This window comes from Perissodus microlepis, chromosome 2 (assembly GCF_051167445.1).
Source record: "Perissodus microlepis isolate ML-2025 ecotype Zambia chromosome 2, ASM5116744v1, whole genome shotgun sequence".
In the NCBI taxonomy this organism is placed as follows: domain Eukaryota; kingdom Metazoa; phylum Chordata; class Actinopteri; order Cichliformes; family Cichlidae; genus Perissodus; species Perissodus microlepis.
In genome coordinates, this window is record NC_140462.1 from 18,987,731 (window position 1) to 19,005,729 (window position 17,999).

Here is a 17,999-nt window from a genome sequence, read left to right on the forward strand (position 1 = left end):
TCTGGGGAATGATTCACATTTTGTGAAAGGAACAATAATAGCCGAGGCATTAACTATGTAGTCTCGATAGCGTTGGGAGATATGACACCCCGAGACAACATAAATTTGTCATTTCGCCTTTCTGTTAATCTGAGCCATGTGAGTAACACTATAAATCAATAAAGAGTGCTTTAACCCAGGATTTGATTTCATAGGAGTTGCATCGATGGTACAAAGACTGTCAATCTGTCATTTATATATGATAGATGAGCTAAAACAAAGGCTGTTATCTGGTTATTTTATCCGCTAATAAAGAAAGACTAATCGCTTATATTAAAACAAAGTTGCAAATTTGATGACAGAATATTTCATACATATTCCTGCTTGCAATGTTTAATCGCTGGAATGCAAAATTTGCTGCCAATTTTCTTTCACGACATAAATAACACAAAGTATTGTGTTGCACAAAAGCAACAATGCAAAGATGCAATTGTTGATGATCCAAAGTGCAAAGTATTTTACCTTCTTGAACGCTCTGTACTGACAAACAAACCAAATAAAGTCATTTTAGGACAGAAATTTTGGTTTTTGGCACTTGAAGGTATTGTTGCTTTCACGTCATATGGTATTGATTGGAGAAGCAACTGACTTTGGCTAGTGCCAAGCATTCATTTTACTTGGTTTTAGGCATTTCTGTATTATTAATTGCCAAAATCTGACATTGCCAGTGAGAATTACAACCTGATAATTACGAGTGTCATTATTTAGATAATTTGATAAATGTTCTCGGATGTCTAATCACTACAAGATTACAAGGTACAAAGAAAGATATAAAAACAAATCAAAAACAAGTGCTGCTGAGCACTTTATTTATCTCGAGCAAAGACTGTAAATCTTCCTCGCCTACATGTGTGGGTACATGCACAGTAAAGAGAATGATAATGCACAATTTATTCGCCTCACATACAAACACAAACAAACACTTTTATAGAGAAAAAGAATTTTTTTAAACTATTATAATATTACACAGATTTTATCACCTTTTCTCACTGCTTAATGTTGTTGTAGGGACATAAATTTTCATCTACTTTTTATTAAACATAAATTTGATCTACTTTCAGACAAAATCATGCTGTAAAGGCAAGAGTGGAGGAGCGGTAATGTGGTGTAACAGTACCTCTTTCCATGCACTACTGCTCCAGGGTCTTTAGATAGTGCCTCCAGCTCCTGCACCTCATCCACCAGGGTCTTAAAGCATGCCTTCTTCACACTGTAAATGAAACAAAGGTTTATAAAACCAGAATCGTATAGCAGATGTCTGAACACGACTGGACCTCCACAGGCTGATATTTAAAACCAGTTCGACCAATTCAAGCTGCTCGGAGTAAATCAGAAAATATAAAAACCCTGACATTACAAATTGCTCCTGACATCTCAAATCTGCAACAGGCTGATGTCAACCAGACCAGAAATGAAATATTTCAACTTGCAGAATGGAAACGCTAGAAACGTTTGGAAGTCTGGACAAAAACTTGGGCGGGAATTGCTTCAGGAGATATGAGAGATTCTGCAGGAATTTCCTGAACTGGATGTGCATTAGAGCGATGATGAGTGAGGAGAGCGGGGAGAAGACTCACACTTTGTAGGCCACGTCGAAAATCAGCGAGGTGACTGGGATGAAGAACAGGCCCATCCAGAAGACCCCTGAATTGAACATCATGTCCGCCTGCCACACACATACACACACAAACTTATTCTCAGGTCACAGTACACAAAATAGAAATCAGATCAGATAGATAGAAACACAAGAGCTCCACAACCACTACCATCCTCTACAGCGCCACATATCAAAACACATACATAACAATAGCAGCCCAAAACACACGGTTTTATTGTGGAAACAGAGAGAAGATGGGTCTAAATAACCGACTCAGTGTGGGTTAATCCTCCATGACTAAATGATACCATGTTTTTGTTTGCATCCCCCTCCACCTCCTCCCTGTCCTTCAGGGCGGAGGAAGTACCTGTGATCTATTTAGACAGCAGTATCTCTTTCATAGGAAAACAGCTTAGATGTGAGCCGTGCTGAGAGCTCCCGTCGGTGCGTCAGTGCAGACACAGAAACGCCTTCTGAGGTGCGTTGACTGCAGCAGCCACTCAATCTAAGTGAGTGTTGATGAAGTGTAATGTATGTAATTATGTGAGTTCAGGTTTAATGTTGGATTCCAGACATTAATGTTGGCAGTTTATCACTCCAGAAAACCAAAAGCAGTTAAAGATGTCTTGTTCAGTGGCTTTAAATGGGTTACCGAAAGCTAGTTTATAATGTTTGGCTCATTTCTGATCTTATGTGTTTCTTGTACAGCTGCACGAACAGTCGTTGTTATTGTAGAATAATTTGCAAATAGTTGTCTTGATTAACTGTTTGGCCTTAATGTCAGACAATTATGTGAAATCCCCATTACATGCAAAAAAAAAAAAAAAAAAGGTTCATTGTCTCCAACATATCATAAATTCTGAGTTGAATAAAAGTTCAGACCGAAATCATTCCCTCCGTTTTCACATAACTCCTTCAAATGATATTTAAACACAGTAAGTTAGAAATGTTCATGTTTGAGTAATGGGGTTACTTTTTGTGTCCAGGGTCCCGGGAAGGCAGTGGGTCGTTCTGGTGGGGGCAACAACCTTTAAGCTATGAGTGTGAGGATGATGTTTGCTTTGGCCCACTGCAGTGAAACTATCTGTCATTACATGTCAAACTGCAAAACTGGCAGTCCTTGCATTGTAATGCGCCGCTTGTTTAAACTGCTAAGGCCCCCTCGACAGTGTCCTTCCTGTAACATGACACAGACATGGCCCTAAGGATGCACAGGCACGCACACACATACACACACATACACACCGATCAGTGTCAGAACTATCAAAGCGCTCAGGTTTGCTCAAATTAGCTAATCTGTTCGCCATTACCTGCAAATTGACTTTGATGTCTGACAAAACACTGGGGGAGAGGAAACCCCAAATGACAGGAAATCAAAAATGTTTTTTTTTTCCCCCTTCAGTTTGAGATGGGACACGGATGAATAGAGCTTTTCTGTGTCACCTGGAGGCTGAAAATGCACAAGATGAGGGAAAATTGCTGTGAAGCACGAGATATTTTCACATCAATTTTGAAATTACGCACCCCCGGTGGAAACATTTACAGTTTTTTTTGTGTTAAATCAGTTTAATTATTTTTGTTTTCATCCGCTGTATCGTGCCTTTTGATGGGGGTGTTTAAGCTGTCCTGAGACGTATTCAGCTATTAAATCAAAGAGTTTATAAAAATAAACCTTTTAGTCTTTCTCAAACCGAACAATATTTATACTTCTCCGTATTTAAATTTGAGCAATGTATACATACAAAGGCCTTATGCTTCCAATCTCAAGTTTACCCTAAAATTCAATTATTCTGATAATGACATTTGATATAATAATTTCTACTGCATTCTGAGAAAGCAACATAGCAATGCCAGACCTAAACAAACAGCATTAATCATTCTCAGTTTGTTATTTTTGCACCAAATTTTAAAAATCCAAACAGATCTGACCAGTTGCAAACAACAAATGTTTGCCTTCAGGCATCTGGAAAGGCTCCAATACTACAAGCGGGGCCATCAGAGTTGGTAGATGCTAGCAATGTCTCATTCCAGGGGCCCCCTGGGAGCTGGACAGGGTGAGAGAGGTCCGGGGAGCAGAGCTGTATTTTTAGGACAAACTAATAAACTTGTCTGGCTGGACAGACAGTAGTGTCTGCTGGCATGGAAGGGTGTGTTTTAACAGGCATTGACCCCCTCGTGGCCACACACCCACACACAGACAGACTAAACGCCAGACTAGACACACAGAAGCAATCATACACACACATATGTTGACACACACAAAATGCTGAGCAGTGCAAACACTGCTGTTATTTACTTTGAGCCACACTGTGTCAAACTTGGTTTGAGGTATTCAGCCTTATATGATAAATATGCAGTGAATCATATGCTACGTGGCACGTTTGCATTTCCTCTGCTCTTTCTTTTTAGGTTATGTCCTTGTGGTCCAGTCATGGTAATAGACAGAGGGCAATCATACAACAGGGTGTCTGCTGAAACAGCGCAACAACAATATATTTTGCATGTTTTACCTCTAGTCCATGAAATCTATTTGGGTCTATTTTGGTTTCAGCAATGGCGCCAGTGTTGGGTTGATAAATTCATGCTACATTCCTAATAGTGGGTTAGAAATTGGTTGTTGCACCAGTTGCAATGAGATGGTCATCCTAACTCATCCTTCTCACACTGTCAGAATTTTCTCCTAGGCCAGACCTTCCCAAAGTGTGGGGCCCACCCCCTGGGGGGGGGGGGGGGGGCGCAGAGCCATTGCGGGGGGGGGGCGCGGTATGAAAAGGAGAAAAAAAAAAAAAACGCTTGGAGACTGCTAACACGGGGCGCCCACACAAACGCAAAGCAGGAGATGAAGAATCGCTGAATATGTTTCCAACCCAACTTCATTCTAAGCCAAAGACTAGAAAATATGGTGAAGCATATCTTCCCTTTGGTTTCACCTGCACAAGTACCAAGGTAGGTCTCCCCTGCAGAATTGGTTTTCCCTGAGTTGGGAGCAGCGCTGGCCTCTTCAACTCACGGACAAACAGTATCCCACATTCTTGATTTTTAGTTCACAAACACTTGTTGTAATGACTAACTACTCCTGACATTTTGGAGATGTTAGCACTTTATACAGTAAAGTTACAGTGGGATACAAATAATATCAGGCTGATCCTGCCACGATTTGTTCCCCCTGTCTAAATCACAGACAAACAGTATCCCACAGCTGTTTATGTTTTTGAACCCATTTTGCACAGACAGGCATTTATTGATAGCAATGTTGAATATTATTACACAGGAAAAAAACAACTACACGTAAAATAATTACACCGTGACGCCTCTGCCTTTGTAAATGGAGGGACAGTAACTGCGTGTGTATATGTAAGCGTGTAAAAACTGCAGATAGTCAGATTAACAGTAACAGTACTGTGTCTCTATCTGCCATTCTGTAATGGTTTTAAAAAATCTCCGTTTTCGGTGATTCGAAACGCCGTTTGCGCGTGGACGAAAGGTCCAAACGCATAGAAACAGCTGCGTTTTCAAAAATACCCGTGTAGGTGTGGACGTAGCATAAAAGAGTTAGTAGTTTATTTTATTACTACCTGTAATTTATTGCAGTTTACTTGTATTTGCTTAATTGTTTGCTAAATGTTGGAGGTGTGAAATACACAATGGAGCAAAATATGGGTATGTGGCGAACATTTTTCTTGTAAAATGAAGGGGGGCCTAGCAAAAAAAGTTTGGGAACCACTGTCCTAGGCCATCCGTACTGGAAGCAATTCACTCATCGTGCTTCTCTTTAAAGCTGACGGCTGGTCGCTTGGAGATATTGCCGGATCTGGTTCATTTGGTAACCCTATGTTGTATCTTCTATCCACTAATATATCAGTTAGCAGTATCCTGTACTCACACTGGTAGAAGTTTCTCTCTTGTCCCGCCCACTTTACGTCACCAGCAGTTATTTTGCACTTAGTTGACTTAAGTTAATGAATTCACAAAGTTTCTACAGCCTCTGGTCGTCTTTCGCTGTTAATTACTTCCAATGTGGACACAGCTTAAGTGTATAAACCCATTGAATGTGCTAATCAGCATTTCTACTGAATCCAAATGTGACAATTTGGTGACGGTATGGCGGTAAGAGAAGTAGCCAGAGAATTAAAACGCTGTTTTTTCCTACTTTTGGACAGTGTTGATGACCTGTTTATAACGGGCAGCAAATCAAAACAAACTTGACTGAAGGGTGTCCTTAAAAGGCAGAGGAGATAAAGCAGCTTGTTTGAGGGGCTTTATTAATGCCCATTACAACATAATTAAGGATTATTTTGGACTGTGCATCATGCAAAACCAGTGTGATGAATAGTAAAAAGCAGTTAAAAATCTGCCCCTACAAAGCTGATCAGGGGCCAGTGAACAAAATCAGAGCTGTGTCTGTTTATCAAGGTGGAATCTGAATGAAGAGGTTCCAAGAAAAAAAGTAATTTGTGATCTGCAAATCTACCTGGTTTAAATAAAAGTTTAAACATACAGAACATCAAAAATGTAACTTTATTGAAAGACGTAAATCCTTTAACTTCAGAAAAAAGCTTCAAGGGAAAACTCAAAAGTATTTTAGGATTGTTTTTCCATTAAGACTTGATCCTTGATCCTAGGCATGAGCAGCCAGGTGCTCATGCCTAAGAAAGCCCATAGTCTCAGTAGCTTGAATTATGCTAATACCTGCCATTGTAATGGTAAATGTGAGCTGAGTTTGTCCACTGCTCCACTATTCACTCCACAGGCCCAAGATATGCTCTGGATTCTGCAAACAAGACTGTGAAAAGGCAACTTCATAACACTTAGCAGCTGCATCCAAGAGATGCTAATATTCAGACAGTGGCTGTTTGAGTACACAGAGCTTCTGTGTTTAACTTTCTCTCTTTTTTTTTTTTGCTTTTAGGTAGGCTGAGAGGAGACGGGTTAGACTAATATGCTACATCCTGTCTTCGACTTCAGTCTGCATCTATGTTTTTTCCCTCAACTGGCTTGACTGGACACCAATGTACATGTCGGCTTCAAGGAGAGAAGGGAAATTGAAGATGAAAGTATATATTTGGCCAAGTGTGGTTTCAACCCTCAGCGGCCTTTCTTGTGCAAATACAAAGTTCAGACTTGTTATGGAAGCATAGCTAGCAATCAGATAACAGAAGGGTATGAAACACAAAAATCGGCCAACAAAGCCAATAAAACGGCGAACAGGGAGCCTTAGTAAGACAAGAAAAGTCCACTACTTCTACATATGTCATCAGCAGAGACACAAACCCACCCAAAAAAATGCAGAATATGGAAAACAAACAACTTCCTCTGTTGTATTTTTCATCGACTCCATGTTATTTTTGTGTTGCTTAATAAAGACAGCAAGAAAAACAGAGAAATATATAACTTATGACTTTTATAAACACAAGTCAGCAGTCTCACAGCCAACTCCACATGTGGCATTAATAATAAAACTGTTCTCTTTACTCTTACTGTACATTTAATTAGGTAATTACACTAAATGTGTGTTGTGGTGCTTGTCAATCATTAGACAAGAACACTCTTCAGTCTTGAAGGAGGATTATAAGAATTAAGGGACAAAGGCAACCTCAACGATGTGGAATAATATTTCTAATATTTCAAAAAAGTTAAATAGTCAGGAAGATATACCAATTATAGGACAGGTTTTGGGGGGATTGTGACAATAATTCTAATCTGTGAACAGACTTTGCAGTCAGATCTGATAACCTGCCGTGTTTCCTTGCACTGTTGTGTGTTTGTTTTGTAAAGAAAAGCTCATTAGGACTTTTATTTCACAGACAAGAGCATTCATCACAGGCAGGACTTTTGGCGTGTGGAGGAAATTTGGCAGTGAACACTCAAATCTTCAATTCCTTTTCAGGTATGGTACAAACAATAATAAACAACTGTAACTGAAAGCTAAATATGACAGATGATGGATTAGCGGTTTCAGACAGGTTTCAGCTTTCGCTGAGGTAGGGTTTTTTCCTCTACCCTATGCTGAAATAAGCAGATATGAGTGATTCCCTGCAAGTTCAAATGCATAAAGCCCAAAATACAATGACAGAGTAAAATGTGCCAAGTTACTGGTACTGTCGTTTATGAAAGCAGTAAGCACTTTTTAAAGCTACTAAAAATAAATAACTGATTTTTTTTAAAAAATCCATGTTTGTGTTTTTAATATGACATCCAACCATCCATCCGTCCATTTTCTTCCACTTATCCGATTCACAGCTGTCACAGAGACTGCAAACCTATTGCAGAGCTACCACAGAGTAACAGACAACCGCTGACACATTCACACCTATGGCCAATTTAGAGTCACCAATTTGACCTAAAGTGAATGTGTTTGGTACCCAGAGAGATCCCACACAGACAAATCCGAAGAAAGTTCCCAATTCAAACCCACGACCTTCTTGCTGGGATGCAAGCAGCACTGTGATGCGCATTTTATGGAGCATAGTTTAGATAAATGACACTGATTCACATTTACTGATAGCTTGAACTCTTGCAGCTCTTCCATTTTCCTCCATTACTGCATTAATATTTTCTGTTTACAAGTTGCTTCACTGCTTCAAAATAGAGCAGATATTTCAGGAGGCATACTCTGAGGAGGAATAAAGTGGCTAACAGACGACTGAAGACAGGAGCAATGTAGTGGTTTGGTAGAAGAGTTTCAACTGCCAAACTCTTAACTAAAGTTAAACTAAATAAAAGCAGTCCTGAATAAAAACCATACATAATAGTCACTAAGCGGATCGGTTTCTCTAGAAATTGTTTTCATTCTTGTCCATGTCACACAGGCTGTCACAGAAAGCCCTGTGTATTCCTGGCCTGCTACACATCAACAAACATCTTTGCAAAGCTATTCCTTTTTGAAAAGGAAAAAGAATCTTATCTCTGAGCAGAAACTGTGAAGAATCCGTTGCAGTGTAAAATCCATATGCTGATGACAAGCACTTGAGTCTGACTGAGTGTTAGATGCTTCGCTGCAGCTTGCAGCAGAAATTGGAAAACAGCACAGGTGTGAGCAGAGAGAGGGGGATAAACTGTGCAGGGAGACAGCTGCATTGATAGCACAGGCATGCCAACAGGCAACAGGTCAGTGCGACAGAGTGTGCAAGAGACATCTCCTGAGGTGCAGCTAAGCCGCTTAGTGTGGCAGATTACGCTGCCTGAACAGAATAATCTGACATTTTCTTTTGATATTTGTTTCAGACTTCTGTGAGGTGATCATTTGGGACAAAGCCATTCTCAGGGAGTACCTGTGAAAACCATACAAGCTGTTTCATGGTGTTTGGACGATTGATCCGGCACCTGCCCGGTCGCACGTCCAAAGAATATTTTGCCTGACATTGATGAATGGGTTCTTGTGAAGCCGAGTGCTGCTTAACATGTTAAAGGTGGTGAGCTGGGTTGTGTGTGAGAGCCGAGGCAGGAGTGGAAGGGGAAGGGAGTTCTGGTGTCTGTTATGCTGTAGGGCCTCGGGCAGTTTTTCAGCTGGCAGAGATGGGGTGGGGTGAACAAAAGGAGAACGCAGGAAAAAGCCGAGAGCATAAAAGAAAGTAGATATAAAGGACAGAGAGTGCTTTTTTCTTCTTCTTCTTTTTACATTCAAGTACACATTAGGGAGGCTATGGTGAAATATGCGGGGCTTCATCAGGGTTGTGAATAATCCTACTCTTCAGAGGCTACAAGGTCTTGGAAGTGGTGCCTGTGTCTCTGATTCCTTCTCGAGTTTCAGAGATGTGTCCCTGTTTGATGATATACTGGCATCCCTGAGTTAGGGCTGGGCATAGAGTTACCCACTACCCAGAGGACACCATTACTGTCTTCAGTCAAGTGCTGCAGGGTATGGATGAAAGCAGCAGGCTTCACAGACAGGGGACAGAATTAAGCTAATATACCTACTCCCTCTGTGTGTGTGTGTGTGTGTGTGTGTGTGTGTGTGTGTGTGTGTGTGTGTGTGTGTGTGTGTGTGTGTACTACTGAGTGAGTAGTACACTGAGCCCAGTGAGGGTAAAGCAGTCAGCATTTCTGTACATGTGTACCTACTTATGTTATTTACTGTGTCACGCACAAACAAGTACCCAAAACATGTAGAGTTATTGTACGCCATTGTACTGTTGCAGTGGTAAAACCTCTGTCAGATGAGAATACTACATGCAACTAGATGCAACATAAAAATTCTTTCTTCAGTCCAAAGGTTAACAAAGAAAATCTGCCACAGAGACCTTCCTTTCCAAAAGCAAAACCTGCAATCATCTACCCAACAGAACTGATCAGAGATGAAGGACATTTGACTCAAAATTGTAGCTCTTACAGGGATTGCTTGACATTTTGGGAAAAATACTCTGCTTTCTGGCAGAATGTTTGAAGAGAAGATTGATACCATTCTTATATCTCTGTGGTATATATGAATGTACACAAGCCGGAGGTTAATCTGGCTAAATATAGAGACTGGAAGCAGGGGCTATCCAAAAAACACCACTTAACATGCTATATCTCATTTGTTTGATCTGTACAAAAACCAAAGTGTAAAAATAATATTTTACTGCTTTCATATGTGCAGGATTATTGCTCTGTGAGCCAAAATAACATTAAGCACGTACCCTCTGTAAAAAAAAAAAAAAGAGACGTGTTTGGATTTTATACTGATTAAACAAACAGGACATATTGTGTTAATCAGTGAGCTTTATAGGTGCTAGTAGGTGGATTCTGTTACTGGCAAACAAAACTGCAGCCTGCAACCAGTCTTATTGCTAGACTAAGCCAACTGTCTGTTGGCTGTATTATTATATCTAACAGATGTTACTCATTTTCACCATTTAATTAAATGTCAAACTCTTTCCAAAAATAATAATTTACTGAGCAATAATATATGAAAAAAGACCCAATCCTCAATCTGAGAAACAAAAAATAAGGTTTTTCTCCTCAGGCAGACACAGCCTGCCATTTCTGAAGTTCATGGTAATTTACCAAAATATAACTGTGCACAGATATTTTTCACTTCTATTTAAATTCAGCTTCACATAAGGCAGTACACTGTAGCTGTTTATTATGAGACAATATGTTCAGAGGATTTTAATCCACTAACTCAGAGATGTCCACATAAAATATACCTGGACTGAGTTTCACAAGCCATTTTTCTTCCTTTTATTTCTACATTTAACATTTCCCTGAAAAATCTCAAGTGGTCTGAAATGCCCACAAATAATCAAACAGTGATGAAATGTGTTACATTTTACATGTTAGCTGAGGCCTCAGATGCATAAAGTATTCATCTCAAATTGGGCACACAGGACTAATAAAGTTTTGTTTAAGTAATAAAACCCCAAGTTTTTCTTACTTGTCAACAAGACTAAAACCCACTTTTGTTTTTAAGGAATAGTTTCACATTAGGTGAATTGTAGAGGGATCTCTACACACAGCGCCTCTGCAAAGACAACATTTATTGTAAGATGTTATTTTCCTCTGCTGCAGGCAGCTCTTTTCTTTGAATGGTTTCCTGCCGTGTTATTGTTACGCAATGAAAAGATGCCTCAGTCTCCTGCCCAGAGTGTACTGGGAAATTTCACCTGTTTAATAGGTTCCCATTAACCACCTGTGGTGACAGTTACATTAGTTACATTCACACGTAAATACCGGATCCTAAAAGGAAAAAAGTAAAGAAAATATTTGAATAATTAAAACTTTTCTGGGCCTTGGTGTAGTCCCTCATTTCTTTCTCTGTCTGACAAAAAGCAATTTTATCTCCTCTGTCTTTAAGACAACTTACTTCCAAGTTGTTGCCCCACATAAACAGAAGGTTTTAACCGCAGGTGTATCTGCTGAAACCACAGCCAGAGCTCTTTGACATCTTTGATATCCAAGAGCAGAGAAACACTGAATGAAACCTGATGGCTAAAGCAGCCTTAAGCCTTTGTCTCATAGTGATGTTCAATACGAGCATCCAACACAAAAGAAAATGAGTGAAAGGATAATAGGACGGATCTGATTGATGTTTAAGGGGTTGAATGATTGTCGGGTACATTTTTAGGCTATCAGTCACCCGTATCTCTCTTTGCTTAGCTTCTAGACTGCCTCACTGTTTTAGTTTCACCTGTGGATACTCAGAGCTGAGGGAGAAATTTTAACACAAACACAAGGCAAATTGGCCCAATTAAGTCATTAGGCAACACAAGCCAGAGGTCTGACAGTTTACACTCCTCTGGCTCTACTTACAAAGATCTTTTTTAAGGTTTTCCCACCAGCTCCTTTCTACAGAAAATGAATCATAAGGAGCTACAGATGTGTCTATAATAGATGATTATATCAGCAGTTTCTTTTGGGACTGGGAGAAGCTTGTGTATGTGTGCATGCCGGCATGTGTGTTTACCTCGCCTGACATGTCAGGTGCCAGAGGGATGAGGGGCCACAAGGAGGAATAGATAGCGAAAAACACCACCCACAGGCCGATGCTTCCCCAGATGGCGATGTGACTGAACTGTTAGGAGCAACCAGAGGACAGTAAGTATCACAAAAGGTTTTGTGATTTGAGCACTGCTACAATTTACTCGAGCCATTTTAATCACGCTTCCTTGGGCTTAAAACACTGAATGCTCTCCGGTAACTTAAAAGAGGCACCATACATTTCACTTGGTTTACATTTGCAAGCCTAGCGAGAACATACCATAAAGGGATTTAGCGATAAGAAGAGGATGTAAAATTTGTCACAGGTATCAGCGGCCACATAAAAGTGAAAAGAGATAACAGAAGCATAGCAAAAGAGAAGAGAGGACTCAACTTACCATGGTCCAAGACGAGGTTTCAAGGCCGGCTTTAAGACAAACTGTGATGACGACAAACTGCGGAGACACAAACCACATGTTCGTTCAGCAAAGAGGATCATGTGAAGTTCATCACACATACCTGAATTCGCAATAAGAAAGCATTTTACTGGAAAAAACTAAACTGGAAAAGATCATCAGACAATTGAAAAGAAGAAGACAAGGAAATATAGCTGATGTTTATTCGCTGGCATTTAAGAGCACTTGGCTCACACACCCGATGTCTGTAACACAGCAGAAACACTGCCAGGGAAGAAGACCGGTGCACTTACCGTGTAAACCATGTTGCCTAAGAGGAGATAGTCCGGAGTTCTTCCATTGCCAAAAACTGTATCTGTGAAGGGAATCAGCAGCAGAGGCTTTTATGCTGTCCTTCTTCAGCTCTTAGGTTTCACATAGGGTAATACTTTAGGTACATCAATGTGAATTTTGTCATAAAGTGCTTGGAGTGGAGCAGGGAACTAAAAGTAGAAACCACAGTCAAATGCTGCTTCCATTACTGTCCTTTGAGAGAGCCTGGAATGTTAATTTCAAGGCAGTATGTGTATGTAAATCCATCAGGAAGAGTGAAAAGCAGAATTGGTGTCCATTAATCATATTCAAAAACGAAAAGTTCTGGCTAATTTAGTGCTGAAAGAGAGAGTAAAATTATTTTTCTGGCAACATTTTAATTAATTCTGCCATTAAAAAGGAATCTGATGCTTTTCTTATAACTTCCTAAATTAATAAGACTGAAATAAGCTGTGAGTCACACAGACATATTGCTTCATACTGCCCAAGTGGGTCTGGGCTCTAGCTAAAATATCAACAGTGTGCAACTGCCAGTAAAGAAAGAGAGGCTCCCTTTCCCTTTACTTCCGGCTGGTCACATGTCTTGTGTGTGCTGAGGCTTTGCTGACAGCCTGTCAGTCACAGTGAAGGGGCTTGGCGCCTTTTGTTTGGAGAGCAGGCCCAAGCTTGTGTGGTCCTTAGCTCCAGCCAGCCAAGACTTACCGGCTCAAAGATCCCTATTCTCTCTGCACATACACCCACACACACACAGAGACCATCTCAACGTGCCAAACATGCACAATTGACCTTCTATGGATCAATAAAGTTATTTGCACTCACAAAGCTCTCTGTTTGAATAAAAACATCATTTTGGCCACAGAGAAAGCATCTGAAAAGATTGGGTCTATGTTATCTATCAAAGCTAAGTAAGTGCCAATAACTGCACGCTAAAGCATTTCAGCAGTCATTAGGGCAAACATGAACATGGGCTTGTTATTGCGTGTCCCTCGGACTGGAGCACACACATGTTTGCAATTCATGACTGGATGGTTGAAAAGAGAACTAATTAAGACAAAATACGTGTCTTTGACTGTCCTCCTTATTTATGCGCCAGGTCCACCGAGAGCCGTGGAGGAGTCTCTGGGAGCTACTTACCATGCTGGAAGGCTTTAAGGGGGAACCAGAAGAGGATGACGGAGTGGAAGAGGCCGTTCAGACAATGGGCCCAGAAGACCTGCAAAAAAGAGGAAAGAGGGATGGAGGGAAAGGATGTATAGGAGGGGGAGGACAGGGGAGGGGGGAGGTTGGACAGCAAGAGATTCCAATAAGAGAGGGTGAGAGGGAGAGAGAGTGGAAAAAAAGCATGAGAAAAGGGTGTTGGGAGCTCCAGCTTTCCAAGTGACCCCTGACCTGGGCCCTTTGTGCCAGCCAGGCGCTAGGCTAAGTGGCGGTTTTGTCGGGGCCTCCATGCTGAATGGCCACCCCGCTGACAGACACGTTGTATATCCTCTGTGTGTGTTGTGGGGGAGAAAGAGGTTGCTGAATGTGTTCATGGGTAGTTAAAGGTAATACAAGTTTGCACATTTTCCCTGTAGTCAAGAATAAATTAAAACAAAAAGAATCAGTGGGTGTAAGAAAAATACACATACTCATCTCAACAACACAAACACTGTATAACATTAACGTATGAGCTGCCAGTGTGAGGGTTTCCTCTCATTATATTTCATTAGGCTTCGGCCCTTTCATGTGAGGATTTTAACTGGTGTAGTAATAAATGACAGGAGAGTTTAAAAAAGCAAAAATAAATCTAGAAACACACACAGGGAGACTGACAGGCCTGACAGAGATTAAACTGTTTTCATGGTAATTATTAAGAGCCTGCTGGAAAACCGTGGACCGCAGTCTGCGTGTGCGTCTGTCTACGAAAGCATGTAGACTTGAATCGTTTACATCGATACTGTCTCTCTCTCTCTCTCCAAAACCGCGTTGCTTCAAATTTACATTATGCTACGCGATGGCCAAACAAAACACTAATGGGTGATGTACCATGAAACAGCCGTGAAAATCCTTTCTGCCAAAAAACACTCCATATTTGTGCCGCCTTTCCCCCGCTGTGCTAACACAGACGCTGGTGTGAATTCTGAGAAAATTTGTCGAGATTAAAGGGCAGATGGAGCAGGGCATTAAAAAAAATCAAAAGCAAACGGGGGGGGGGGGGGAAGCATCACGTTTTAGTATTTGGCTTGTTTTTAAATCACTGGCAAGTTAGAGGCTCGCTTTCTTAATATCACTTTTCAACAACTTCAGCAAACCTGTCAGTGAAATATTAAACACTACTTATACAAGATGAATTACACATCCTGAAAACTCACTTTCTGTATGTTGTGGTCTTCAGAACAGCTATTCGCACTATTTTACTGTGTAGGGTTACTTGACATCATCTGGCTGGAAAATGAATGGGCACAGTGAAGGAACTGCTCTAATCTACGCTATGGGCTTGTTTTTGGTCCCTGTAGCACAACCTCCTCATCTTTCCTATCAACCAACTAAGTCCTTTAGCAGCCACCCCCAATCCTGGATTACCTCACTCTCCCACTGTGTACACAAAACCCAATACACTGAGTGAGGGCCAGCCAAAGCAAACCCCCACTCCTCTATCTCTGTGGTCAAATGTGTATTAAATTATCACCAATGTTACAATCACATGTTTACGCCAATTAGCCTCCCACTGGCAGGCTCAGCTCTCTACCAGCCTCCTCCCCAGCTATCTCAATCCCAAACTCTGTGGGAGTGTAAACCAGCCCCAGTTTCCGCTCTACAATAATGAATGCTAATGAAATCAATAAATGCTCATAATCATTTGTCACAGTAGGATCCTCCCTTTCGCCCCTCCAGCCACAAGGCTCTTTTCTTTCTTGTTACCCAGCAAGTTGCTGGGACAAGAATACGCTCCGAATGAATACCTCGTCTGTCCTGCAAATATTCGGCCCTTTGTCAAACTCCTAATTGCCAAAAACAAAAAAAAAAAAGGGACCTAAACCACACGAAGGCCAGTAATTAATATCGAGCCAAATATTTCCGGAGTTGCTCCCACGCTTCCTGTTTCAGTTTTGAGGAAAACTGTATGCAAGAGAAGTAATGGTGCTATGTAGGAGGTGATAGCTTCTGGTAAACTGCTGTGATCACCAAGGCCACATGAAGGGGAACATGGTTTATTAGGGCGGTTTAGGTGTCTAGAATTTGTAATTAAAAGTGAATGAGCGACACAGCTGAAGCCACGCCTTAAGTTTCTAACACCCTCCGTCTCTCCCTTCTCGCACCTCAACACAAACAGCTTTAATTCACAAAGACAGTATCTGTTGTGTACAAAAGAGCCAGGCGAGCAGAAAGACAGGCTTCGAGGGGCCAAATTCCTGCTGGATTTTCTCGCCTCGCCTCAGGCCAGCTGCAAGGAAAATATCTCGGGAATAGAGTGGACAAGCCAGCAAAAACAACCTGCTGACCTGGCCAAGTCATCATTTATGAGTCTTGGAAAATGTGGCCCAAACAAAAATGGAGGTTCATTTGCTTCTAACTATCACATGAATATTTTTTATGATTCCTTTTTTTGGCACCAAAAACTTAATGAAGTCTTCGCAAAAAGCTAATTAAAGGGAAATCCATCATACAACAGGATTCACAGAAAATTTCATACGATTTATGAAGCCGCTGTGGTCATAAATCATTAAAGTATGATTAATAATAAAACAATTGTGAATCATAAAATCTTGCAAAAATTTGAAGTGATCTGCAAAGAACACAGGGCACTTAGTTCACATTTAGTCTATTTGTTTTTCTGTGAAATGACCTTCTATTTTTTCCATTTCATTTAGATAGTCAGCATACATCCACTTACTACTGTTATGCCAATTTATCAACTGTGACATTACAGTCTTTAAATGTTATATATATATTTAACACTGTTGGGAAAAGCTTTTTGCTGTATTAAAAATGTGTGACATTAGCAGGGCTACACCTAATGTTCACGATATGTTTTTCTTAATTAAACGAAGGCTAATTGTGTGCAACAGCTGCTCTAAAGATACTTACTGATTAATCATATCATGTATATTAAAAAAACACAAGGTTCAAAGCTACAACTTTACGAGACTTTTCAATCTTAACGCTGCCTTCTGTCACTTTTAAGTGTGTAGCTAAGAAACAAACTTCTGAAAGGTTATAATTTAATATGCTAGAAAAATTTACATTCTTAGAAGTACAAATTGTGCCAAAGATAAAGTAGAAGGTGTTGTTAGTGCCAGTTATAACCAGTGAGTCAAAGTAATCATGGAGTCAGTGACAGATGGATGTATCTGCCTGTGTCAGTAAGTGTCAGATATTTTAAAACGAATGTGTTATCAAAGCAACTTTATCCTTTACATGTGTTCTTGAAAAAAAATAGAAACTACATGCAAGACAAGTACTAAGGTATACTTGTTATACTTGGTAAGCAACCTCTTCCTGTGTATTTGTACTCTGATATCATGCAGAGCAGACTGGCGATCCAGCTGTTAGGTGTAATATTAAAAGTTGGTAAGATATGAAAACATGCTAATATACTAGAGCCTCCTATGGACTAACCAGCTGTTTTTTTAATAGTAGGATCAGATGCTACATTTAAATTTTATCTATTTTATTTATTATCTGTAACAATTCATCACAAATCAGAACAAATGAGCTAAACGCTCATGTTCATTAGGACGCATTTTAAAATGGCTTTTTTAAAAACAGAAGTGAGTATTTCTCGAACTAGGGATCAGACCAACGTCATCTGATACGTGCAGTCTGGTATTGTGTGGGTTAAATGCGATCTGATAGGCTTCTAAGAGAACAAAAAAAACACCTCACTTAAACAAATTGCATAATTTTCTGCGACAAATGCCATTACACAGTGACAGCACACTCTCTCTATTCCCTCCTTTTCTGCGATTCTTTCTGCTGCCATCTCCCAACAGATCTGACCTTCCATGCCCGTGACCACCATGGCCAATCTGCTTTTAATCCACCTCCATGTGGTGCTAACCAGGTCACCACGCCTGTGAGGAGGGTCCAGGAGTCTCTGGCTCAGCATGGAGAAAGGAAGAGACAACTTTATTACCAGTTGAAGGGGGAAGCTAACAGACAGCCCCCGCAACCAGACAGAACAGGTCAAGCCAGGCCAAACCAGGCTACGACTGGATACCCACAAACTGCAGCTGCCAGGTCACTGAGACGTCAAC

At 40.6% G+C, this 17,999-nt stretch overlaps 1 protein-coding gene across 4 annotated transcripts in view; it reads right to left on the bottom strand.

Moving 5' to 3' along the window:
• Positions 1–17,999, bottom strand: part of atp8a1 (ATPase phospholipid transporting 8A1) — a 116,199-nt gene that overhangs the window by 7,662 nt on the left and 90,538 nt on the right. For all 4 annotated transcript variants that reach the window (XM_084951842.1, XM_084951832.1, XM_084951852.1 and 1 more), the window contains 6 exons: positions 13,897–13,975; positions 12,744–12,805; positions 12,433–12,489; positions 12,021–12,128; positions 1,617–1,705; positions 1,157–1,249 (listed from right to left, as the gene is read on the bottom strand). In XM_084951842.1, coding sequence (XP_084807968.1) covers positions 1,157–1,249; positions 1,617–1,705; positions 12,021–12,128; positions 12,433–12,489; positions 12,744–12,805; positions 13,897–13,975 — 488 coding nt within the window. The remainder of the gene's footprint in view (positions 1–1,156; positions 1,250–1,616; positions 1,706–12,020; positions 12,129–12,432; positions 12,490–12,743; positions 12,806–13,896; positions 13,976–17,999) is intronic.